This window comes from Heteronotia binoei, chromosome 21 (genome assembly GCF_032191835.1).
Source record: "Heteronotia binoei isolate CCM8104 ecotype False Entrance Well chromosome 21, APGP_CSIRO_Hbin_v1, whole genome shotgun sequence".
Lineage (NCBI taxonomy): Eukaryota > Metazoa > Chordata > Lepidosauria > Squamata > Gekkonidae > Heteronotia > Heteronotia binoei.
This window is the reverse complement of record NC_083243.1, coordinates 36,002,281-36,029,703: the sequence shown is the minus strand read 5'-3', so window position 1 is coordinate 36,029,703 and position 27,423 is coordinate 36,002,281. Positions and strand designations below refer to the sequence as shown.

Sequence of the window (27,423 nt, the reverse complement as noted above, 5' to 3'; positions counted from 1 at the left end):
AACCACTCTTTTATGAACCTGCCCAATAACTATTGTCATCTTCAGAGGCCTTGGCTGTCTCCACTTTATGAACTTAGGTGGGTCCAGGCAAGGGCCTGCTCAGCAGTGGCACCAAAACTCCAGAAGTTTCTGAATGTGAATCTTTACAACAGGAGGTCAAGAAAAACAAGAGGCAGATTTTAATTTTCTTCCGCTTTAACACTGAATTACACAAAAGACCTCTCACCTGGCTTTTCTCTCTGTAAGAGGAGTTAGGAATAGAGATGTAGTAGCCTATATTTCTGCTAACTTATAAGTAACAGAGGCCCAGCTTTCCTCTTTCGTTTGTAATGACTTGCCCATAAATGGAAACATTTAATTGTAAATGCAGTTCAACAATGGCTTACCATTTCATCTTTTCCCCATTTGTCTGAGTTACTCTTGTCTTGGTTTACTATGTAACCAGGAGGAAGCCAGTTGACGGGTGGATCAAAAATAGATACCACCATGCGACTAGGAAGCCCTTGCTTTTTCCCAAGACGATACAAATTACAATTGCTGACCTTTAAAACAAAAGTGTATCACAATCTATAGATGATTACACTAAAGAACACAAATAAAGCAAGTTTAGGCTATATATGTAGCATGCTGTTACGTGAACAAATTCCTCTTTTACATTCAAACCAACAGACAAAACATACACAACATTTCATAATTAAACTGCTTGGGTATGGCATGCAACATTGACCAAAAAATGATAATATAAAGAATATTCATGTGAAGAATGCCCCAGAGTTATGGGTAAAACATAGGGTTGCCAATCCCCAGTTGAGGGCAGGTTTGGAGGCCCTTCTCCCCACTTCAGAGCTATCAGAAAGCAGGTGGGGGGAATAGCTGCTGGGTGCTCCACTATACCCTATGGAAACTGGTCCCCATAGTGTATAATGAAGAACTGATCTATGGGTATCTGGGGCTTCGGAGGGGGCTGTTTTTTGAGGCAGAGGTAACAAATTTTCAGCATAGCTGCTGATGCCTCTCCTCTCCAAGCTTCAAAAAGATTGGAGCAGTGAGTCCAATTCTATGAGCCCCCAAAAGGAGCCCCCATCCTCCATTATTTTCAATAGAGGGGAAGCATTTAAAAGAAACACAGTCCCTTTAAATATGACAACAGCTCACCAGGAACTCACTTCAGAATTCCCTCTCCTGTTAAGTCCCCTGCCCTCTTGGCAATTGTAGTAAAACAAAGTTACTTTATTATTTCAAAACAGAATATGCAAAAGACAGCCACAAATGGCCTGCAATGCGAATCCACAGTTCACTGGAGTAGATCTGATTTGGTCTTGTTATTTTTCTTTAGGAATACAAAAAGTAATGCTAAGCTTGCACGGCTCCATGAGAAGAAGAGAAAGAAAAGTGTGATTTTGCCCAGTTCTCCCTTCTCATTGCAACACCCTGACCTATATGCCTTCCTGTCCACACAAGCCCTGCAATTTCCAGCATCCGTTTTTCAGAGGTCAAAAGAGACTTTTGGAGAAAAATCCACTCCCACAATAAGAAACAACTCACTGCTATTCAAGTTAGGGAATTTACAGGGCCAGTGCAGTACAATGGCTAGTAAATTGGAGCTTGGCTGTGGAAATAAGTTCAAACTCCTCCTTAGCTACAAAGATCAGTAAAGCAGCTTTTGGCAAGCCAGTGTGAGTGCACCCTCCTTTACAGGATTTCCTATAAAGCTTCACTGAGAATAAAAACTCTGTTTTGGAAGGGTAGGATGATAATATCCAATAAAGGATTCCCAATAAATATACAAGGTAGAATAAAATATTGCTTTCCTATGTTGTGTCAAACACCACCCTATCCATGCTCCACCCCACGACTCCATGCATTTCCCAACCTGGAGTTGGCAACCCTATGCAAAATATGGAATCACAGCAGATAAATTCAGGTGACCTGATGCAAGATGTAATGACAACATCTGAATAGTGCTTTGCTGAAATCTGCACCTGTAAATTACCATATTTCTCAAGAAATACCTCAGCTGGGCATACATCTTCAAACTTGGGAGGGGGGTAAAGAGTATGATAAATATTTAACTCTGCAGTCCCTGCAGATATCTTGATCAAATCCTGAAGGTATAAATCATGTAGTGAGCCAAAGTTAAATGGCTGTCTCAAACGAATATTGTTTTGAGAAGTACAGAGTTTTCAGATATATAATCCAATGGCCCTTGCTGAATGATAATCAAGGTCCCACAAGGATGAGCACTAAGACCAGAGCTAGTTAACTTGTTCACAACTGATCGAGAACTGAGGGTGAACAGAGCAGATGCCAACTTTGTGGATGTTATTCAGGATGGTGAAAGCTACAGGAAGATATATTTCTAAAAGGGTGCGTGATCAACAAGAGAAGTGAAGTTCAACTTAAAAGAATATATTTTAATGATGGAAACTGGCAGGGACTGCGAGGAAAAGAGACCTCGGGGTTGTAGTGGGTACTGTGTGCGCACATGTGGCTGCAGTAAAAAGACAAACTCATTGCTGTGGATTATTAGAACAGGGTTTGAAAATAAAAGGGCTAATATTATGTTACCCCTGTGTGGGTTTATGGGTGTGGTCTCATTTAGAATACTGCATGCACTGCTCAAAAGAATATTACACAGAAAACAGAGAAGAGTAATCAAGACGATTAAATGTTAGAGCACCTTTCCTTTGAGAAAAGAGTCTGAAGGGCAGACCCCCTGCATAAAGAGAACTTTTTCTCCCTCTCTTAAATTCTAGAACTTGGGGACATTAATTAGCTGTAGAATTCACAGCCAGGTGACATAGTTATGGAAGTAGATGGCTTAAGAAGATATTGGATTTATATCCTGCCCTGCACTCCGAATCTCAGAGCGGCTCACAATCTCCTTTATCTTCTTCCCCCACAACAGACACCCTGTGAGGTGGGTGGGGCTGAGAGGACTCTCACACCAGCTGCCCTTTCAAGGACAACCTCTGCCAGAGCTATGGCTGGCCCAAGGCCATTCCAGCAGGTGCAAGTGTGGGGAATCAACCCCAGTTCTCCCAGATAAGAGTCTGAACACCAAACTGGCTCTCCTGAAAGTAAAAGGGGATTAAGACAGATTAATGGAAGGGAGGTCTATAAATGGCTACCAGCCATGGTGACTAAAAAGGTCTCCATGTTCAGAGGCACAAAACCACTAAATATTAGTGCTTGGAGACAGGAAAGGCCTCTTTGCTGTCAGTTTGGCTCCAGGGCAAGCTGTTGGTGAGTGTGTGAAACACGACGGTTCTAGACATTCCAAAGAGCCCTTAAACAATTAATTAATTTGTAGTAGCACTGGTAACTACAAATTAACATATTAACAAACATATCCAATGGCAGAAATTCTCAAGGCAGATTATGATAATGCTGCTATAGCACACCCAACAAACTTACTCGGTACTGTCTTTTGCAAAGTATTCAGAACGCGGAAACCCTACTTACTTTTTTGCTTCTCATATATGACAGGCGTCCCTCATGAGCATCAGGGTAAGTGCAAAACAAGTAAGTAGTGATGGCATGCTTCAGAAATGAATCACCAAGCATCTCAAGCCGCTCCAGATTAAATCCATCACTAGCATTTGATAGAGTCAAAGCCTGAAGAATGAGACCAGGGTTTGGGCCAAGGGTTTTTGATGAGTACCCATTGCAAGGGCTCAGTACAGAATCCATTCTGTCTTTTGAAAGATTACAAGCATCTGAAGCACTGCTGGTCATTGCCATTTTGGGGCATCCATCTGAGGTAGATTTGTTAGCATTTCCATCAAGATATTTATTACTCAGTAGAGTACATTCATTGCTGGGCTTGAGCTGGTTCTCACTGTTGTATAAACTCTGAATAGGATACGAGGTAGTTGGTTGTACAGGTATTTCCTGCTTGCAGTAATTTAGCTGATTTCCTTGGCAAAAGTCTAAGTCACAATTGCCATTGGCAAGGTTTTTATTGTAAGAAACACCATTAATCGTTGCCAGTTCTACTGAAACATCACTCTGGAGCTTACTGGGTGACTCATCAATCAATGTTCTGTAGTTCACAGACATTTGGTCATGCTTTTCTGCAGAAGAGGTTCTATTAGCACCTTGATGTGCAGCATTTTCAGGGACTACAATTGCGCTGTGCTTACAGTGATTTTCATTCTCTGCTAGAGAGGAGCAGGCTGCAGAGATGAAGGATTTGCTGTCAATAGATTTCTTCCATCCAAAGTCCAGATTAGGGTATCTACGAGATAAAATTATCCAGTTAACGAAGCACTCATGTGTATATCCACGTTGGCACTTTCTACCCACAGTAATCCTACTACCAGGCATTACAAAACTGCTTTTGAAACACAATACGTTTTGCAATTCAGTTTGTGGACAGGCACAGAGCCACTCTTACTAAGATTTTTAAAAGATGAAGTCTGGATGTTATGGACAGCTGACAACACACTCATTGTGGTAACACAGTGAAATGTGGCACCTGTGTAATTTATAACTCAATGAGTTAGATCCAAACACCATAAACTGAACAAAAATAACCTCTTGTAATAACTGCTGAGAGCCAGTGTATTGTAGCAAATACAAGCGTCTGACTGGGACTTTGGGTGACCCAGGTTTGATTCCCCACCTCTACCACAGGAGCTCGCTAGGTGACCTCAGGCCTGCCACAAACTTTCAGCCTGGCCTATTTCACAGGGTTGTTGTGAGAGAATGAAGAAAGGGAGAACAATGTTCTAAAAGCAGTTTTGAGCTCCAATTGGGGCGAAGAGCGAGATGTAAATAAATACCTGAAATCTGCAGGAAGTGACTTAACTCCTACACCAGCATCAATGGCAGTTTGGGATCTGAGTTCCTCAGCTGTCAAAAGGCAGTGTAGACGATAAAGAATGCTTGGGAGACAAACAGCTTTTCTCCACAGTGATGCTGGAATAGGATGTATAGCACAGAGTTCCGGAACAAGAATCTATAATAAAGAACAAAAAAAATATCCCTCTTTCAAAGTGCACAGTTACCCTTTAATGGTATTTAGAAACCGAGCACCATAAAATGGAAAATATGCAATTACCTGCTTATTCTGCAAACTTTCCCACTTAGCTTTTCTCTTCTCAGCACTGCTTAATGGAAGAGCTTTTCCCTTCTGATTCAAATGACGAGGAGTCAAAAGATTAAGCCTAAAAAGAGATGTTATGAAAACATTTTGTTTAAAAGACCAGCATTGCAGCTCTATGCAGTCCCTTTAAACACTTTCCAGGTGAACTCGCCACTTTGAAAAGCCATTTAAAAGGACCATGACAAGAGCCCAGCAGAGCCTGTGGGGAGAACTCTCCCTGAAGGATCAGCTCCTGGGCAGGCTCTGTTGGGCAGTCCAGTTTAAACCGAGCTGCAAAGAGGAGCCAGCCCAGGATTGGAGGAGTGGTGGAAACTCCTCTTTGCAACTGGGTATTGAGATTTGGGAATATTGGGAAATCCAATTCAATATACCATAAGCCAAAAAATACTGGGGGGCGGGGGAGTTTGCACAGCCCTAACTGGTATTAGACACATCACAATATTCATTTTAGTAAGTGGCCAGAACGAGTCAAAAGTAAGGGGAAAAAGGCTTTACTTGAAGGAAGATGTTAAGGGTACAAATACATGGATCCCTTCTGAGACATCTCTGTAGCCCTACAGAGACTTTCTTCTTTTCCATGAAATTCATGGAAGCCTAATCCAAACAAATCCACCAAATTCACCTTGATTTCTCACTTTAAGCAAAGCCCAATGGCAACTCCAGTTAATACTTGAACAAAGCAGGAGTCAAGTCCAACCAAGTTTTATTTAGAACGTAAGCTTTGGTGTGCTCTCTAAGCACACTTCATCAGATGAGGGGATCAGGTATTTGTTTTTTGAAAACTGGTACCCAAATAGTGGGGGGAAAGTATGAAACTACATATAAAAAATCACCACTCAATTTGGAAACTTTATAGCATATATTTTTACACTGCAATCCTAAATAGAAATGCTCCCTTCTAATTCTAATTCCACAGTTGAAGACATTGGATTTATAAAAATGACTGTAAACAACTATCAGACAGCCAGAATTAACAAGCAATTTAAAATGTTCTTTACCTTGAAGATGTATGGTCCACATCCAGCAATGGCTGGTTGAGATTGGTCAGGTCAAGATTATACTTGGTTTTATAATATTCAGCAAAAGTTTCATATTCTGGGGAAGGAAATTTGCTCAATGGAGTAAGATCTGTGTAGACATCAGCAACATAGAATCGATGAGGCTGATCAAAATTTCGATACCTAGATAGAAGTAAATGTTTGGGATTATAATGCCACGTGCTAAACTGAACAAGCTTCATAGCAGATCCTGAGTTTGAAATACTTCTGCTGAAATTCCCCCTTTTGTCAAAATCACTCTGCCGTGGGATACTAATCAAAATGTTTGTATTAAGTATTAGAGGGACACAGGATGAGTTGTTTGGTTCAATGGAGCTTAAGCATTTGTTTCAACAGAAACAGGGAAGGCAAGACCATAAAAGGAGGAAAAAAGATTTACCATATGGGTTGGATCTAGCCAGCTTTTTCATTCCATCTTGCCCACTCCCTTCTCTTTAGTACAACCCCCATCCCAAACACTTTTATCCATGCAAGTCCCATGGCTTTGTGTGGTCAAATTGACCCCTTCCTCTTTTTTACCAGTGGCTCTAACCCTATAGTTTAAGACATATATAATGCAACAGATTTTAGGCTTTCATCCTTGCTTAAATGTCATCATCGGCTCTGAATCTGTCTTAGTTCTGTCTTTCAATTTATGCTTGAATTTGCATAAATATTTAAGGTTTACTTATTGCTTCCTTAGTTTTCTTCGTCTGTGCTAGCAATGGTGCTAATTACCTCCATGCTTTCCTATTTTAAAGGCAAGTTAACTGTACTACAAAATCTAAGCAATACTAGAAATGAGAGTACCTTGCAATGAAAAGAATTTTCTTTTGTACTTTGTCACGAAAGCCCATCAGACAGCCAGAGAGCTCTAAGGCAGATGATTTCATACCTTATGCTTGTATAAGTGAAATGTTAGCAAGTGAACTATATTTGTTACAAATCCACATGTACTTACCTTGGAATGATAACTGCATCCTGGTAATCTTCTAATTTGAAAATAAAAGGAGTCTCTTTTGTATACTGTGTGCTAGGAATGCCTGTACGAGCTTCAGATTTTTCAATATCTTCCATGAATTTAAAATCAATATCCAAAGTGCTGGAACCATCAACTTGAACAAAGAAATATAGTTTTACTTATCTGGTTATGTTTCAAAACTGAATGTTCTTTCCATAATGTTCTTTTAGATTCTTAATACATATTTCCAATGGGTAGCTATGTAGGCATGGTGCAGTAAAACCAACTGTTCCTTCAAAGCTGGTTGTTTCTGGTACAGATTATGCACTGTGATGCCACTGACGTTACCTTTACTTCAGACTTTAACCCCCATATAAACTGAACCATACATGATTGTTTTTTATGTTTCTTCTTACCAACATTAAGAGGTAGAACACAATAGGCTGAATCAGCATCTGTAGGTCTGAATTCTAGTGCAGGTTTCTCAAGTCGAAGAATGTGAGAGAAAATGTACTGGTGAAGCCTTGTAATCAACTCGAGCATTTGTAAAGATAAAGTGAAACCTGATTTCTTTAGCTCAATGGATATGGTCACCTCTCCCGAGCGGGTATATACAGGAAAGTGAGGAATCTAAGCAGAGAAAGTAAACCAAAGGAAGTCAATTCATTTTCAGCAAGGCAAGCATAATCAACCGTCAGACAGTTATGCAAAGCCATTATTGAGCACGTAGAGAAACGGCATGCAGTTGATGTTAAAGGTGCCACTGGACTCAAACATCAGCAAATGTCACATAGTAATATTTCAAAATGAGTGCAAAAGCAGAGGGCAGGCATCAAGGAAACCCCAGATCTGGGAACCCAGCCACCCACTCACCATCATGATCCACTTTAATAACCAACCACACGAAAAGTTAATTAAAAATGCACATCACTTCCCTAAAGATTTTACAAGCAGTGGGTGACCCATCAAGGTATAAAACATTAGGCAGTTTGCTCAAGTTAATAGGAAGTCTGTTCTGGACTGGGAAACATGGCATATTCCTGTGTACTGGCAGTGCAGGACATGGTTCCTCTCCTCAGCTATGTACTTCAAGTACTCTGAGACAGGCAGAAAAAGAACCTGAATTGCAAAATGGAAGAGTCTGAAAGCATCCAACATCCCTGGAATGAGCAAATCACACCCACTAGGAAGGCTGCTAACAAGAGTGGTAAAAGGTGAAAGGTTTTTTTTTAATTTTGAGCACTGTTCTGCTGCCCTCACATTTTATTCTCACAGCAGCCTAGGAAGAGATGCAAAAGCCATCTCCATTCAAGCATAAAAGTTAAATAAAATTACACAAAATAGCCAACGCTGTTCAATGAACATGAATTACAGTGCAATCCTAAACAGAGTTATACCTTTGGAAGATCTTGACTTAAGTTGATTTGAGAGGGTGTCAACTCAGCTTAGGATAAGTTATATGATACTCTGGCCCATTTTTAAATCTAGAACATCTTGATGCATGATAGAGCGTACAAACATATTTTGCTACCTGAGGTATAGGTTTGGCTGTCAGTATTCCAAAGCATCTTGCAGTATCCTCCGGAGGATAAAGTTTTCGCCGCCTGAAGTTCAGCTCGTCAGGTAGAGGTGTAGTTAATACCATTCCAATTACATAAAGATAACACAGTTGATCAGGTTTGGGATAACTATTCCGTAAACATTCTGGAATCTACAAAGACATTATAAAACTATTTAACAAGTTTGCTTAATTGTGAATATACTCTGTTAAGTCTCTAATGAAAAAAAATTAACTATAAAATAATCATGGGAAAGTGGTCAGAATAAATGAATCGCTTGGACTGGAACCCACGACTCCCTTCCAACCAAGTTTTTCTCCAGCAAAGTCTTTTTCTCCATTGAAGGAAGAGCTTGAGAAAGAGTCACAGAAGCCAAATTAGTGGTAGGTAACTTTAGGGCTGGGATCTAGTTGGCTTTTTCATTCAATCTCACCCAATTCCCCTCCTTACTACAGCTCTCACTTCCATATGGTTTTTGCCCATGCAAGTCCTATGAACTAGGAGCGTGCAAAAAAATTAAAAAAAATCAAGTATACTGAGGATGAAAAATATTGATGAACATATGAACATATGAAGCTGCCTTCTACTGAATCAGACCCTTGGTCCATCAAAGTCAGTATTGTCTTCTCAGACAGGCAGCGGCTCTCCAGGGTCTCAAGCTGAGGTTTTTCACACCTATTTGCCTGGGCCCTTTTTTGGAGATGCCAGGGATTGAACCTGGGACCTTCTGCTTCCCAAGCAGATGCTCTACCACTGAGCCACCGTCCCTCCCCAATATTTCCCGATATTCCTAAATTCCAATATTGGCATGGCATTGGGATCTGGAAATATTCAGGATTGCCAAATTTTTTTGGCTCCATTATTCTCTATGGGGACCATTATAGTCAAATTTGTAGCACAGCTGCTGATGCCATTCATCAAAAAGACCCACCCAAGTTTCAGAAAGATTGGACCAGGAGATCCAAATTCCATGGACCTCAGAAGAAAGAGTCCCATCCTCCATTGTTTCCAATGGAGGGGAGGAGTCATTTAAAAGAATGTGGTCCTAAGCTGTGATACAACACTGCAGTGTGGTAAATGAACTGCAAAGGCATTTAAAAGGACTGAGAACCCTTTAAATGCAACTATCTAGTGGCCCTGAAAAAACCAGAATATTTTCAGGATTTTTCAGGATGGCCATTTTTGGATAGTTGAACCACTAGTCCCTATGGTGATTGGCTGAGAAAATACCTGATAATACCTGATAAATATTGATAAGGTATTTATCAGGGTATTTGGGGGGGGGGGGTTTGGCTCAAGTTATACTGAGTGCACACCCCTAGTATGAACCCCAGCAACGCCTTTTGTTGAGATCAGGGGACCCCCTCCTCCATTTTTGTATCAGCAGAAAAGTTGATTGGATACAACCCATAACAAGTTTAGACTAGAGGCAAAATTGGTACTAGCAGTCACTGGAAACCTCTATCATACATATGTGTCATGACGAACTGTAAAAACTAAAGTAGCATATACACCATAGCTAAAGGAATGAACTCATGAAGCAGGCTCTAGCTTACAAAAACTCATGCTCAGTAAACTGGAGAGTCATTACAGGAATCTGTTTATGCCCTCTTTAATTTACATCTCTCTTGTGCATAAAAGGGTATAAATGAAGCAGCTCACTAGCAGCTATGTCAAATGCTAAAATAACAATGTCACTTAAAAATTTATAGAACTACGAGTTGTTTAAGATTCAACAGCACTGTGGTGTATGGAGGGAAAGGTACAAGTGGCCTTCATTTACTATCAGTCTGCAACATCCTTTCAATAAAAAGTGAATGCTGTACCCTTCCTGCCTTGCATCTGCATCTGCATCTCCTAAACTGGGGAGATGCCAGCACTGTGTTTTATTCCTGCATTCCACACCTCTGCATTTAAAGATGGCTCATATTCATTACAAAAACTTCAGCTTATTCATGTCATGTATTGCCATAAAAGTCAGAACCCTTAACACACATGCAAACACACACACAACCACAGGAACAACAAATGCAGTGAGAGCAGAGAACTATACTAACAGCTTTAGGGTAGCATTGCCTTCGTTTGGTGGAGCCTGGCCTTCCTGGAACACTGGTTTCTTCTTCATCATGCAAATCCAGTTCTTCCTCATATTTCACTGTCTCTTTTCCAACAGGCATCAAGTGGTCATCCAGTTCACCTAAAATGTATCCAATAATGAAATAATAAATCTAGTACTGATTTCTTTACTATGGCTATTAGCAGCCACAGTTTAGCTTTGTTAAAAGGTTATTATTTAGACACCAGACTGTAACGCTGTGTCTAAAACAATACCCTGTAGCAATCCTATGTGTAGTTACTATGACGCCAGCATCACTAAGTTCAGTGAAACTTATGCGCAACGAAGTGTGCACAGGAATTCAGCCTTGGACAAACACAGCACTCCCTCATGGACAGCATAGTTACATCACCAGTCTAATTTCTAATACTCAGGATTTAAAAAACCATCTAATGTAATTTTCATGATCACTTGAAATATTCCAGGCAGCTGATATTTAAAAATAGTTGTAAGAAGAACTGCTAAACCATACAGATTAGAATACATGTGAAATTATTATCAGAACTGTTCCTTCATATTTTCACAGCCAAATAAATGAATTTTGCTTTCAAAGTCACTTACCAATTTTATGCAATTTTTCACAGCAAATAAGCGCCACAACTCTTTCCGCTAATCTCGTACAAGTCATTGGAGGACCCTAGAAATAAATTGAAGCAATCCTAAAATTAAGCACACTGCAGTGTTCTAAACCATTAAACACACAAATCACGCACTTTAATTTGATGGACATCTTTTGTTTCACTTCTAATTAAGCAAATGTTGTCACAAAAAAGAATCATAAAATCATAGAATAATTAAGTTCAAAGGGACCTCCAGGGTCATCTAGTCCAACCCCTTACAAAATGCAGGAAATTCACAAATACCGCCGCCGCCCTCCTCCCTAAATTCACAGGATCCGCACTGCTGTCAGATGGCCATCCAGCCTCTGTTTAAACACCTCCAAAGAAGGAGAGCCCACCACCAGTCCCCAAACACATTACAACAGATGTAACAATAATAAAGACACATTCAAATATAAGTTAAACCAAGCCCTGCAAAGAATATATAAATGCACCCTGTTGCGAGTTGTTACTGTTTTACAAGAAGGTACAATGAGCAAGATCCACCCTAAGAGTGTACCAAGATACACCTTTATAATAATAAAGGTGAACAGAAATACATTTTCCTTTACAGATCTCATGAGCCACTATGTGAAGAAAGCTGCCAACAGGAAAAAAGTACCAGGACGCAATCCCAGCTTTAGGACTTCCTCTGTCAGCGGCACATCTTCAGTTCAAGTTGTGCCTGCTGGTGGGGATGGAGAGGAAGAGGTCTTGAGTAGCATTGCGGGAATTCTTTCGGGCCATAGGAATTTCAGTGTTCGGTACACTGTCAACTGTGCTCCATTTGAGAAATCAAGCTTTAGCTGCAGCAGTGTAAATCATTACGTGGACACAGAAACTTCTTGAGATCCATGGGATCAGGTTTCCTAGAAGAAGCACAGAAGCCCTGCACCTAGCACTACAGCAGCCTAGTACTGTAAGGTAAACACGAATGAAAAATTCATATACAAAGGATAAATACAACCAAGCAAATGCAAGTACTTACAACAATTGATGCTCGAAGAGGAGAATTGATAGGCAGATAAAGTGTTGAGTAAAATGTGTTGTCAGGAAGTTCTCTAGTTTTACACTTAGGAGCAAGATGTGTAAATGGGTCACTGGGCAATCTAGCACAGTACCTAGTTGATGAAAAATTGGGAGGGGGGAGAGAGGAATAAATCTAAGAATAGTGCTATATGGCTGGTTTACAGAATTAAATTAGACGGGAGGATCCATCCATAAGATTATTTTCTCTCAACATTTACACAATGTTCTGAAATCAAGGCAGAGTCCCCAAAGGGACTGCTAATAACACGCATAACTCTTCTTAGGATGGAAGTTATTTTAGAGCTTGCTTTCTGGTTTTGTCACATTAGGCAGAATTCTTTATTTCATTTGCAACTGAGGTAATGATAAAAAATAGTTGTGCACTATGAAGAAAGCCGAATGGTCCTCTCTGAATCAGAGGCAGCACATCTTTTAATAGTATCAGGTCACTCTGAAAGGAAAGTAGAAGGGCAAGAAGTCTCCTACTTCTGCTACAATGCCCCTGTATCAGGTTCCTCTCTTCCAACTGAGAGGGTCAAGCAGACCCACGAACCATTATTCACTGCTAGATGCTGTCAATAACATTAAATGATTAAAAAAAAAACCAGCCAAACCTTTCCGCATCAATACAATAATAGAGGGCAGCTAACTGTTCCTGTTATTCAGTACTGTGGCAATTAGGCTACTTTATGATGAGGTTTATAGTAACTCAGCAAAGGTATCAAAACATACCTATTAATGTGTCCGATAGCAGTGTTAATTGTGACTTTTGGACCACCATCTTCCGGTCTCAAAACATATGGTGGAAAGATATCATCATCATCTACAATGGGTTCATTTTCTGTTTCACTAGTATCTACAGATTTTGAGCATTTGTTCCTTAAGATCTTAACAAAAACAAGAAACGATAAGAATTTTATGGCTGCCAAGCACTGCTATTCAGTTTAGTTCAGTTCATTTATTGTAATTGGCCACTGGCTGTTACAAGTCTGCAAGAATCTCAAGGAAAAGCAAAGCAAACTAGAAGTTAATGAACATACAAAGTATCATGTAAGGCAAAAGCGTATGACAATAAATGCAATACAATAGCAGTAAGGATAGAGATATACACATAAATCTACAAATTATCCCTTCGCATTGCACTACTATAAATATTCTTAATAAGGAGAGGAGCTCAAAGATAATATCCATAACAAACATCCCTGAGATCAAACTACCTGGTATGCTTTGGCTGCCACCCAGGCTTCTTAGGAACCAACTAAGATGGCTCATATTGGGAAAAAAATACTGACTGGATCAGGGTGGCCACCCTTTTTTCCAGTTTACTACCTAGCTCTTAGTCTGCATAGCAAACAAGGTGGTATTACAAACAACTTTGTGGCTCCTACAGCCTTGGCTTCTCTTTCTTGCTCGCCATGACCTGATTCACTAGCCTTCTGACCTAGCCTCTTCCTCCTGCTGCTTGTCAAAACTTCATCCTACATTAGGTTTGGATTTTTACCTCACCAGCTCTGTGCCACTCAGCTCTACTTTTTCTTGAATTCATCACATTTCTTTTAATAAGCCATTTGCTTGTTTTGAGCATAGAAAGTGACATCACCTTCTTAAGAGGTGGTGTCTTAAATGTAAAGAGTCCCACAACTTAAAAGAGTCCCACAAAAGCTTTTCATGAATGACCCAGTCTCTCCCCTCCCCAACATACCTTCTCAATTGCTTTGTAGGTTTTAAGATCTTCTTCAAAACCTTTAATTTTGTCTGAATCTGCTAACATTATGTAGTTTGAGATAGGTGCTCTGGCTCTTCCTTTGGACTGCACATATGAACGGTATTCTGTGGGCAAATCAAAACGAACCACCAAATTGCATTTTGGTATGTCAACACCCTCTTCTACAATACTAGTCGCAATTAGCAAGTTGGTCTCGTGTGCTCGAAATTTTCTAAGTACCTACAAAAGTAACCAAGAAGATATATATCAGCTTGACAAAAATTGAATAAAGGATACTTTCAAAACAAAATAATCAATTGCGACAAATTTGCCAAATAAACCAGTTCAAAATGCAATGCTCAATAAAAAGAAAATTATAATTAGAAAGTTATTTCAAAGGACTCTAAAAGCTTCATCTTATTGAGCTCTATGTAGCTTTCTTATGTAAAAGGCATTGATCTAATACCAATGTAATTCTGTGAAATTCTACACTCACCTTAAAACGCAGAGGCCTCCACAAATTCTGAATGTTACTTTGAACTATCACTAAGAAGTCATTTATATAGCACTTCCTATGTTCAAAGTGCTACAATCACACGTTGTTACAACAGCTCTGTAAGGTAGGCCAGGATTGTCCCCATAATGAAGAAGGGTGCTGATGCAGAGATCCAGCGAGTTGCCCAAACACATCTATTGAGTCTGTTGCAGAGATTTAAACTAGCCAGCCTCCAGATCACTGCTCATTCTCTCAGCCACCACACTATCTCAACTCTCACGTTTGAGAATTCTCTTGCCACTGAACTCTTAAGCAAGTCAATACAAAATGACATGGAGTTTCATGATGTATGACAGTTCTACTGTGGTAACCATAAATTTTGTTTTGAAGATACTACCGTTAAAAGACTAAGAATTATAAATATATTCTGCACAGTTTAAGTGTTCCATTATATTTTTTAAAAATCTTTATTCTTTTAGCTATTAAGTCACTTCTTTTTTTACCGTTCAGGACTCACATGTAGAATTGCCAAGCCCACTAAAAATTCAGTGGCATGACTGTAAAAAGTATTTTTTGAATTGCACTTCAGTCCACAACACAGAACCAAGCCAGCATTTCAACGTAGCCAAAATAAAGAATTATGTATAAGAATTTAGCAATCTTTTCTAACATGCCATGTTGAACTAATCTAAAAAATGTATACATTGCTAGAAACCTACTGGCTTGCCATAAGTAATTAATGCCTGAAAATCTGACCAATAGCTATGACATGTGACATATCTTCAAAGTATTCCATACTGCATCTTCACTGTCCTATTCCTCCATAAAAGGAAGAATGTTCCTGTTATGAAAGCAGATTTTTACCCAAGTCTGCACTAATGCAAATCATGTACAAATAAATGTGAAATGTATCTGTGGTGACATTTTGGTGTTTTAAAAATATTTACTAATAATATTTCCTAGTAAGACACAACAAACATTAAAATTGCACCAACCTTCAAAAACAGAAACAGGAAATTTACAGTGACTGGAAACATGCTATTAAACAGCACTTTGACAAATGGCTCAAGTTTAAAAGCAAATACACAGATTTTTACCCTGAAGTATGTTCAACAGAAACTTAAGCTCATAAACACTAAAGCTACAATTATCACAGAACTCACATAAGATTTAGCCAACTTCACGAACACAGCAGATGTTATGACTGATCAAAACACACTATATTGGTTATGTTTTAAATGCAAACATACCTAGAAAGTAAAACACATTCCTTATTCAAACGTTGATCAATACATAAAAACTTCACTAAGAACTACGCAAGTCTCAAAAGCCAGGGAATTTCATGGACTTGGCAAAGGTTTCAAATTCAAGAGAAACACAGCATTTTTGGACAATTATTTTCATTAAAGTTACCTCTTCCTGCTTTCGAAATTCTACTTCCATCTGTTTGCTACGTGGCTGATTCTTTCCAATGCCATGTCCAGTTATAAAATTGCTGCTGATGTAAGCCAGCTCTGGGTCTTGCTTGCCAGCTTCTTTTATCAACCTAAACAAAGTATACACATTTCAGAAGTCACATGCAGTTGCGAAAATGCTAAATACTAATCATTCATTTGACAATGGAGGCATGATGACTAGCTGTGTGTGTATACTTATTTATGTTTTACATAGAGACACAGTTAGCCTTGTCATTCTCTTCTTAAAAACTAAGAAAAGATACACCTATGTGCGCACACATATATGCACACACACACACATATATATATTCCTCCAGTAGTACTATAACTGATACTGACAAGGAAAGCTTTACACATTTTTATTAAGCACAGAAGATATCGTTCCAAGTACTGAGTACCAACACAACAGCAGGGTTTTTTTTTTTAAGCAAGGCCTGACGAGAAAAATAATGGCCTTAACAGACCTGTAAGGGTTATATAACCTACCATGCTCTGAAACAAGATTCTGATAGCCTAGTTAATTTTCTCAAAGAGCAGAAATTGTTTTTACTGACATTCTTGTGCTTCATGGCCTGTGGCTCCAGCAGCCACTATAAGCAGCTATGGCTAGCCCTTGCTTCGCCCCCCGTTAGTGGCGAGGTAAGAACCACTGTCTGTTCACTCTTACATCTGCTGTGTCTCTTTTGACTTGCCAGAGAAAGCAAAGAAACCGCTGCACTAATGTTTTTTCTTTCCTTGTAGTCTATGCAGGCAGATGATTTTCCCTCTCCACTGCTACTGCCAAAGTACGTATTCTCACATGGCTTGTTGCTGGATAGTGAATGAGAAGGCTAATCCTTACGTTCTAAGAAGTGTTTTACAAGAGACAATTACTGGACTTGAAAATATTAAATGGAAATATTTCCTCTCATTTACTGTAGAGTTCTCTGTTTCTTGTCTTCTAGGGTATTGCTTGGTCCAAGATAGTGTGAGTCTATATACAATAAGAGCTCACCTTTCCAGAATAAGGAATTTAGTATAATACTTCCTATTGCCTTCTTTCCTTCTCAGTTTCTGTAAAGTCTGTTACAGTGAATAATTATGCAGAAACAGAAATTCTTTCAGTATCTGTATTCATTTTCATACAAATGTAATTATCTAAAAGCCATAGTTCAGCTGTTTTTAAATATTAAATTAATTAATTAAAATAATAATAAAAGCTGAGAGCAATAACCATTATCATCATCGATTTCTCAGCATATGATACAAAAGGGTATCAACCCACAAACATCACCCCATGGAGATTTTAAAAACACAGTAGCAAGTTGTTTTTATCTATACATTCTACAAATATCTTTTTCTTCCTATTTTTAATCCTGTATGTTTCTCTTTACTTGAAGTCAAAATCACTAATGAGCGCCATTCAGAACCAATCAAATCCTGATCACAGCATTTTCCACATAATTTAGCTATTACAGCCTTACCACCCTAGGATATACCAAAGTAATATCAAAGTGGACACAACTATCCCCAAAGGGTTCCTTACTTCATTTTACACAGCTCTTCCTCTAATGGAACAGACATTTAATCTGAAGGAAGACTTCTTAGAGGAGAGGGAAAGTTCAAACCTGAGCCAAAAGGAAAGGTGGCCTATAAACATTTTAATAAATAAACTTTGCTCAGTGGAGTGGCAGATAGGTGTAGGTACTGTATTAACAGATATTGATTCTATAGTGCCTATACACTATATTGTGGATATTATTTTCCTCCTTGCATCAAATGTGTTGATACTGATTTGCAAAAAAGGGAAGGGGGGGGGAGAACAGATTATTTGGACATAATCTAAACAATTTAATCCATATTAGAATTTTTTTTGCAAACAAAATTTAATATTTCCATTTAATTTTACCTGTTTAGAACAACTGCTGTGTATCTTCTTTCCACAAAAATTATTCCACACAGAATATTAGTAAAGGGAGAAGGGAAGTTAGTCTCCGTTTTCTCTTTCTCCTCAATTTCTTCATCCTCATCCTCATCTTCAGAATCACTCCAAGACACATAATTATCCTGATTCCTATTATTATACCACTCGACGCTTTCAAACTGCTGCCGTTCATAGGGTTTATATTTACGCAAGATTTCAAGCAGTTTTATGACTTTCGGGGTTACAAATTTCAGGTCAAGTGAGGCAGGCGAGAAGTGCTCTTCACAGAGTGCATGGATTTTCCTTAGAAAAGTGTCTGTAAACAATAAAAATTTCCGGTGCAGCTCCTCTTGCTCATGTTTAATGTACTTCTGCAACTCTCTCACCATCATGCCAGCTACTTTATCTGCACACCAAGGTCCCAGAACAAGCAACACTGCTCTGCAGTCAGACAGTATCTGCAAAAAAAAAAAAAATACTGCTTGTCAGTTTAGTACAGCATAGTGATGCACACAGCTTCTATAGGGCCCCTCAACGAGTATAGAAGGAAAACGACAATTCTGAAAGCACTAAGTGTTCCATTTCTTGGTAGATAGACTAAGGATCAAGACAGGGTTTACTATTTTCCACATATTTCATTTTAAAAGCAACCATACACAACTTTCCCAAAGACTGATTATAATGGTATAATTTCAAGTTGAACTGCATCTACACTTGATCATGGTTAAAGAAATCCATATGGCCATATAACTGAGCATGTGGAAAGATTTGAATGCTAATATTTCAGTCTAGAGTAAGACAAAGCTTGATCTGCATCTGTCCCAGATACCATGCTGAAGACATCTCTTTTATAAGAATGCAGCAGTACCATGAAAACACCACAAGTTAAATAGTGTTGATCTAGAAAACAGCAAGAGTCCAATAAGCACCTTAAAGACTAATACAATTTATGGTAGACTTTCACGAGTCACTGCTCACTTCTTCAGTGTTGATCTTGTTCAACATCTGTCTTCTTAAAGCACGTTTCTTTTTTGTTGCTGTTACTTTTAACAAACTTCAATTTCTTTTTGTTTAATAAGTAATTAATCTTGTTGGAATACCACTGAGTGAAGCAGCCAAAAGTATCAATACACTCTGAGAAATGGCCTATTATTCACACATTCTTTTCCAATAACACAAATATTAAATACAAACAGAACATTGCTCCATGACCTTGAGTACTAAATTAATCCCAGTTTTCCTAGTCTGCTTGCTAGACTAAGAAAGTGCTGTCAACTTCTGTACTTCAGTCTTGGCCACAAACTCAGGTGTTCATTTGTTATCCTATCTTTCAGATATTATAAAATATATTTCACTTCAGGCAAACAAAAAGACAGTTTCTGTAATGTGCAATGCCTTGGTCAGAAGGGGTAACTTGAGGAAACAGGTGTGTGGCTGCAATGGCTCTAGAAACATGTCAGGAGTGCTCAGCTATTTGTCTCCAATGATGTGAAGCATAAATCCCAACTTCCATACTTTTTTAATTATTTCAAGTCTCAGCTACACAAGTCAGAGAACTTTTGATTTTTCCAATGGACAACAAACTTTCATGTAGCATGAAAGGAAAACTTGTGGTATTTCTCAGTGGAAGGAATCAGGCTTTCTCTAGGCTTGGCTGAGCAGCATATTGAAAACAAAATCAAACCCCTTTAAACAGAACTAGAAGTAAATTACAGTTAAGCAAAATTATCAGCAAGTATCCTTACCTGTTTAGAAATTAAGGTAGAATCTCTCTCTCTACAATGTATAGGTATGTTGCAATCATTCAAAAAGCTGAGTGCATCATCCAGCTCAGTTAACAGCCTTTCATAGAGACCACTTTTGTCGGTATACGGTCCACAATCTACCACAATCTCACACGGCTGAGAAGTATACCTTTAGGGTGAAAAACATACATTTTGTCAACTGTATGTTTAAAGGCTGATGTACATATTAACAACACAGACAAACAAACAAAAACACGACCAGAAGTATGCCAAAATAAGCAATTTATACAAAATCATCAAGAGGCTCTTCATAGCTATAACAATATAAATGCCAAATAATAGTCCAGTAGCAAACAAAGATCCTCAAATCTTTACATCACAGACATGCTGCTTGGTGAATAAATGCTTGCTGTGGCATGAATTTTGCAGCAGATGACACTTCATGGGGGCTTTTTGATTATGGTCCCAGTTTAGAGATTTTTTTTCTGGATGACAGCAACTTGGCTTGAGAAAGAGATTCCTCGAAACAGGATCCTGTTGTCATTTACTGCTTCTTGCTGCTGTTGTTGAAGAGGATTGCATACAACTACTGGATTATTCTACCCGTGTTTGACTATCTGTGATGTAAATATCTGATGTTCTTTAAGGATCTTTGTTTGCGATTGGACTAGTATTTGACATTTATATTGTTATAGCTATTAAGAACCACTTGGATGATTTTGTATGAATTGTTCATTTTGGCATACTTCCAGTCACATTTTTTTGTTTGTCTATGTTGTTCCTCTTCTGTGACTCCTCCTTTTTTCTTGGTGTGTACACTAAGTCATGAGAAAATAGCAGAGATGGGCAGAGCGGCTGCTTATATAGTCTGCAAAGCAACATAAAAAAACAACCTAATCTTATATTATCAAAATGTATTTAACAAATTAATTTTTTATAAATGAGTTGAACCCTTCTGAATCAGAATGAACCCCCGCCCCCAGGAAACACTTTATAAACGACATTCAGAAAACATAAGACGCCATTCAAATTTATCAAAACATACCTGTCTAAGACCACTAGATCAGTTGCTGTTTCAGCACTGCTCTTTAGAATTTTCTCCAGTTTTTGTATCTTCTCTTCTAACTCCGCTGGATCACATTTCCCATTTAAAATGGAGGCTGTTAATCCCAAGATTCGAGGGCATGATGGACAACTCTCACAGAGCTGAAATATAAACCAAATGATGCTTACGGATATTATTCTTGTTCCTGCGTTGGGACACCACCCAATGCTGGGGAGAAAAGAAGTGGTGAACAGTGGAGATCTGCACCGTGATAGTATCAGACTGAGGGGGTTTGGGATACTTACACAGTGTAATCCTGAACAGGATTAAACCCTTCCATCAATTTTAATGGATTTAGAAGGGAGTAAATCTGCTTGGAGATGCAAGTGTGATTGACTCAGAAAAAATCCGACTTTCTAGCCCAAGGACAAGTACACAGACATGGACTAATGGCATCCTTTTAACTGGGTGGGTATTTCAAGCTAGGATGCTGTTGCCATTGCCTTAATAAAGGGGAAGAGAGTGTGTCATATGTATTTAGCACGTTTTTATCCCATCCTTCTTCTAGGAGCTCAACATGGCCTATATTATTTCCTCTTCTGCATTTTATCTTCACAGTGACATATTAATTACCGTATTTTTCGCTCCATAAGACGCACCTGAGCATAAGACGCACCTAGTTTTTAGAGCTGTTTGTGTGAATTTAGAGGCATTTGTGTGAATTTTTTGCAGTATTCGCTCCTTAAGACGCACACACTTTTCCCTCCACTTTTTTGGGGGGGGAAAGTGAGTCTTATGGTGCAAAAAATACGGTAATTTTATCGATTTAGAATTTTAATAGAATTTTAATTAAACTGTTAAATTAGTATTGTTAAACATTGTACAATGTATATATTGACCTGTGTTGTTAGCCGCCCTGAGCCTGCCTCGGCGGGGAGGGCGGGATATAAATAAAATTGATGATGATGATGATGATGATGACCCTGTGAAGGAGGGTCTCTGCTTTGCAGAGTGGGGGACTGGAGGCCAGGACTCCCAAACCCTATTCTGACAAATGCTACATCACAGGAGGTCATACTTCAGCAGACCCTAAAGCTAGCAACAGACCCTGGTACAGAAGTAATGCAGACCTACCGGATTATTTCTTAACCAGAATCAATGATGTTTTCACGCTGATGCTCCTGAACACGATGTAGGCTTATAAACCAACATCCCAATGTCTTAGCTTGTAAAACTTTTAATCAGCAACATATAAAATATCCAAATTTCTTAATACACTTTCAGTCTAATAGGTCATCCAAAGCCAAGTAGCAATGCAACAGAGAAACGATCCCGGCGCTTGCTTTAAGCGTCAGAGCTGGAGCCAGGCAGACAGGCACGGAGGAAGGACACTGCCCCCTCCACAGCCGGCGCTCGCAAAGTGCTGGGTTTGCGGTGGGGGCAGCGTGGAGTGATCCCAGCGCTTGCTGGAAGCAGAGCTGGAGCCAGGCAGACAGGCACGGGGGAAGTGCCGGGATCGGAGGCGGAGGCAGCGGATCGCCCCCCAGGAGGAAGGTGTGTCCTATGGTCCGGAGTGTCTTATGGACCGAAAAATACGGTACTTTCATTGTCACATTCACGTATTTCATGGAACATAACTCACACTAAGTGGGTCAACTATAGACTCCCAAAAAGGCCAACAGCACAGCTTGAGGAGACAGGGAACACAGAAACAGAATACCAAGGTTGGGTTACCAGGCAGGGGAAGAAACCCCAAAACCTCCTAAAAGCCTATTTCACCCATGTATTTCTGCAGCTTTTGCGTGCTTGGTTTTCTTTGTACATTTATTCTCTGTATGTGAGAATTATTTTATTATTTCCCTGTTAATACAACCTGCCTTGGTTAAGCAACAGTCTAGTTAATTCTGAGAATTCTCTAAGGAAATATTCTGGTATACAATGGGTGCATAAGACCCCCTGTTATCGCCTCTTGCTAGCCAAGGTCTCTTAAGAGCTAATATTCTCCCCAAATATTAGGAGACCCTCCCCTCCCCCCATTCTGGTATCAGGTGACTCCATCTACCCACTGCATACTTCCAAGCAAGTAACATAACACTCTACACAACGGCTATGCAGAGTCCGCTGAAGTCCTAGTTTTACTGTACGTCATACATCAATTAGACCCTATTTTTTTTAACTACATAGTGCCAGTAAGAGAGTCACAGTAATTTCTCTGCCCATTCACCCATTTGACAGTTCCATAGGAAGCTGCCAGCACTTAATACAGCACCTAATGCCAGACACTCTTAACGGAAAGAGCATGAGCAGATTCTGCCTCCAACGGCCGATACAAATGGCAACAACGATTTCCAGGCACAGTTAGTGTCTAGAGAAGCTTTGTATGCTGGTTGCAAAAACAGTTTCCCAAACCACTAATGCCACTCCCCATTCTGCCTGTGCAGGCCCTATTCTTTTTTGCATTCACTCCCAGCAGCATTTGCTTCCCTCACAACAGATTTCCCATCTTACATTAAATCCTTAGTAGAAGGAAGATTATCTCCTTGGAGGAATGAATTCAGCTAGAATAAGAGAAAACTCAGTGGAATGAACCACACTTTCAACACTAGACTGGGACCGCAGAGCAAAATGATAAGAAAGCATATTCTCCAATTCTGGCTCCCTGAAGTGACTCCTAGCACGCTCTCTTTTCTCAGAGACTAACAAGGGAAGAAGGGAGCTTGATTATATGCAGGTCCACAATTGATGGGGCCAGCCCCCCAAATGGTTCAGAAACAACAAATGCCAAGGTAGCTGAAGTGTTAGTGCATATTATGCAAGTCCCTCAGTTCAACTTATGATTTTTATGTTTAAAGTGAAAAGTTAGTAGACATCAATGGGTCACATAACCTACCTTCATAATTTCTCGATAAGGGTGATTCTGGATTGCAAGATGGCACTCATCAAAAATAAGAAGATTAATGTTTGACAGGGATAAATGTTCATTTTTTAAAACATTCAAAGCTACATGACACGTCATCACCAGAACCTGAAAGACGAAAAGAAGCAAGCAAAAGCTATTAGTATGGCGAGAGCATTAATAATAAGCCTACTTTTTATTCAATATATGCAAATTCAAGATACAAGAATTTGACCTCGCACTTGAAAAGTACAAGAAGGGCCAAAAATTAAAAGCAGAATTTAAAATAAAATCATAACCAAAAATACATGTATTTATTACAGAAAGTTAAAAGCATTTAGGGGCCCATCATTAGCCTCCCTAATAAAATCATACAACGACAAGGGGAAACCACTTGACCTGACGAATTTCAACCTAAAATGGTCTTCTTCAGCGGTCAAACAAATACATACACATACGGGCTCATATTACAAAATACAATAAATCAATGCTGGACCAAAAAGAAAGTAGTTTAATAAAATGAGACGTAATTGAGGCCTCTTATAATACAGCCTTATTTCCTGGTCAAGGGCATATGTGTTGTATCATGTGTCTTACTGTATGCCAAAATGGTCCAGAACTGATCAAAGTCAGGGCCAGATCAGAGCTAGTATGCCAAGAGTAATATGAATACAGTATTATGTCAATTCCACCTAGTCTAAGGGCCAAACTTTCCATCTTCGGCAAGCACGGCAGCTGGCCCCTTACCTGGAGCGCAGCGACCTAGCGACGGTAATCCATGCTACGGTCACCTCAAGAATAGATCACTGTAATGCTCTCTACATGGGGCTACCCCTGACGCTAACCCGGAGACTACAACTAGTGCAGAACGCTGCGGCACGGCTGTTAATGGGGCTACCACGACGGGAGCACATTCGGCCAGTGCTGAGAGAGCTGCACTGGTTGCCTGTTGTGTTCCGAGTTCGCTTCAAGGTGTTGGTACTAACCTTTAAAGCCCTTTATGGTCAGGGACCTGCCTATCTACGGGACCGCCTTTCCCCATATATCCCCCAGAGAGCACTGCGATCAGGGACAAAAAATCTGCTGTCTGCCCCTGGCCCAAAAGAAGCCAGGCTATGCGTAACAAGATCCAGGGCTTTCTCGGTGGCAGCACCAGAACTTTGGAACACCCTCCCAGAAGCTATAAGGGCCCTGCGGGATTTGTCGGCGTTCCGCAGGGCCTGTAAGACCGAACTGTTTAGACAAGCTTTTCTGGTTGACTGAAAATGGGCTGCCACCGGACATCCTACAGAAGCTGGCGATCATAGTCAGAACCCAATACCGCCAGACTGGATTGAGACAGCGCAAATAGTTTTAAATAGTTTTAAATTGATAAGTGAACTATGTTTTTATATGTTTTATGGAATTGATTGTTTTTATGATATTGTAAGCCGCCCTGAGTCCGCTTGCGGAGAGGGCGGGATATAAATGTAAAGTAATAAATAAATAAATAAACAAACTGATATGTCTTTAAAACAATGGAAGTCCTACTGAAATGTGTTTGCTTAGATACTGGCCCCGCATCCATAATGTCTAGTAAAACATCCATTCTGCATTCCTTGATCCCACCAGTGAAGGAGGTAGAGCTTTCGGAGATTCCTAGAGCAGAATGATGTCACCTCCCATTTTTCCCCCAGTAGTAACTCAACACCATTTGCCAACAGTGTCTCCTATATCGCCATTCCCCAAGGTTCTGCCAACTGTCAGCTACTACCTACCATGTACATTTTATTTAGTACAGAGAAACTTTCATGAACAAAGTTTGAGTCCAATGGCACCTTTAAGGCCAATAAAATTTTATTCAAGGTATAAGCTGTCATGTGCACACACACTTCTTCAGATACAATTAAATGGAAATTACTGGCACAGAGATATAATTAGAGGGTGAGGGGTAAATCAGCATACAACATAATGAAGATATTTACCAGATTCAAGGACCAAACAGGAATAACAAGCTTAGTTTATATGGCTACCATTTGTTTGGGTTTAATTCTGGGAGGAAACATAGTGAAGGAAATAAATATGTTAGAATTGGAGATTGATGGGAAGATATATTCTTAGTTGTGGAAAGCTGAGAGTAATTAACTGAGACCCTGCCATTACACTCCATCCATCTCATCTCAAGCACGGAGGCGACCTTACAACATTATGTTCTTTGAAGTAGGGTAATTAGATGTGTAGAGTTATCTCCTCTGTCCCCATACCAGAGAAATATGTTCCAATCTACCATTCTAAATTACATTACATTCTACTATAAATTACATTACATTATAATCTACTATCCTAATCCAAATAAGAAATAAAATAAAATATGAGGACATATGACCCTTTGAGAGTACAGATGTACGTGCTGAATGAGGTTAGCATATATAGTGAGATAAGAAACCAATATCCGTGTTAAGTTCTGGCGACTTAAAGTGTTCTCCTACAGGTTTCTCAGTCTTGGTAATTCTTGATGTCAGATTTGTGTCCATTTATCCTTTGGCATGGGGTTTGACCTGTCTGCCCAATGTAGAGAACCAAAAGGCATTGCTGGCATTTAATGGCATATACCATGTTAGAAGATGAGTATGTGAATAAGCCTGAGATGGTGTAATTTAGGGGTATCAAACTCATTTGTTATAAGGGCCAGATCTGACATAAATGAGACCTTGTGCAACTGATGTTGTTAGGTCAAGGACCGTGCTGTCTGGGTGTATGGGGCAGCAAAGTTGGCATCTGGATTTATTGCAAGTTCTGATAACAGTGTCCATTTCAAATTAGATGTTGTATTATTGTTGGTGAGTTGTTTGAGGTTAGAGGGCTATCTGAGTGCAAGAAGGGGTTTGCCCCCCAGCGCTTGTGAAAGAGAACAGTCATTATCCAGTAAAGGTTGTAAGTTGCTAATGATGCGTTGAACAGTTCTGAGTTCACAGCTGTATGTAACCACTAGTGATGTTCTGTTATTGCCTCTTTAGGGCCAGTCTTGCAACAGGTTTTCTCTGGGTACCATTCTGGCTTTGTTAATCTGTTTCTTGACTTCATCAACTGGATACTTTAGTTCTAAAAGGGTTTGTTTGTAGATCCCTCAGGTGAGAATCTCTGTCTGTAGGATTGGAGCAGATTAGGCTGTAGCATAGAGTCTAGCTGTATACAATGGATTGTTTGATATGTTTAGGATGGTAGCTGGAGGCATGTAGCTAATATTTGTCGGTCAGTAGGTTTCTGGTGTAAGGTGGCGTCTACACATCCATTGTGTATTTTTACAGCAGTGTCCAGAAAATGCACTTCTTGCACAGTGAAAGTCATTGAATGCTTGGTGGAATATATCCAGGGCTGCTTTATCGTGGGCCCAGATAATAAAAATGTCATCAATATATCACAGGTATAAGCAGGGCTTTTTTTGTAGCAGGAACTCCTTTGCATATTAGGCCACACATCCCTGATGTAGCTAATCCTCCAAGAGCTTACAGTAAGCCCTGTAAGATCTTGCAGGATTGGCTACATCAGGGTAGTGTAGCCTAATATGCAAAGGAGTTCCTGCTACAAAAAAAGCCCTGGGTATAAGAAAAGTATGAGTGGGTGGGAGTTTAGGAAGCATTGTTCCAAGTCAGCTATAAAGATGTTAGCAGCCTGTGGGGCCATGCAGGCACCCATGACTGTACCATTGATCTGAACGAGTAATTTGCTGCCAAACCTGAAGTGCTTATGCGTGAGAATGGCACAGTTTGACGGCAGGCTGTAGTG

The 27,423-nt window shown here is 39.6% G+C and overlaps 1 protein-coding gene across 1 annotated transcript in view; it reads right to left on the bottom strand.

Annotated features, from left to right (window-relative positions):
• The window catches only part of DICER1 (dicer 1, ribonuclease III), a 64,881-nt gene that overhangs the window by 8,580 nt on the left and 28,878 nt on the right, over positions 1–27,423 (bottom strand). Inside the window, exons 7-24 of the mRNA XM_060262838.1 lie at positions 23,653–23,787; positions 20,763–20,923; positions 19,718–19,886; positions 17,958–18,430; positions 16,026–16,158; positions 14,114–14,356; positions 13,144–13,298; positions 12,371–12,503; positions 11,345–11,420; positions 10,725–10,864; positions 8,640–8,819; positions 7,525–7,738; positions 7,109–7,262; positions 6,109–6,291; positions 5,066–5,171; positions 4,788–4,963; positions 3,466–4,240; positions 387–542 (exon numbers count right to left, since the gene is read on the bottom strand). Of these exons, the coding sequence (XP_060118821.1) occupies positions 387–542; positions 3,466–4,240; positions 4,788–4,963; positions 5,066–5,171; positions 6,109–6,291; positions 7,109–7,262; positions 7,525–7,738; positions 8,640–8,819; positions 10,725–10,864; positions 11,345–11,420; positions 12,371–12,503; positions 13,144–13,298; positions 14,114–14,356; positions 16,026–16,158; positions 17,958–18,430; positions 19,718–19,886; positions 20,763–20,923; positions 23,653–23,787 (3,762 nt within the window). The remainder of the gene's footprint in view (positions 1–386; positions 543–3,465; positions 4,241–4,787; positions 4,964–5,065; positions 5,172–6,108; positions 6,292–7,108; positions 7,263–7,524; positions 7,739–8,639; positions 8,820–10,724; positions 10,865–11,344; positions 11,421–12,370; positions 12,504–13,143; positions 13,299–14,113; positions 14,357–16,025; positions 16,159–17,957; positions 18,431–19,717; positions 19,887–20,762; positions 20,924–23,652; positions 23,788–27,423) is intronic.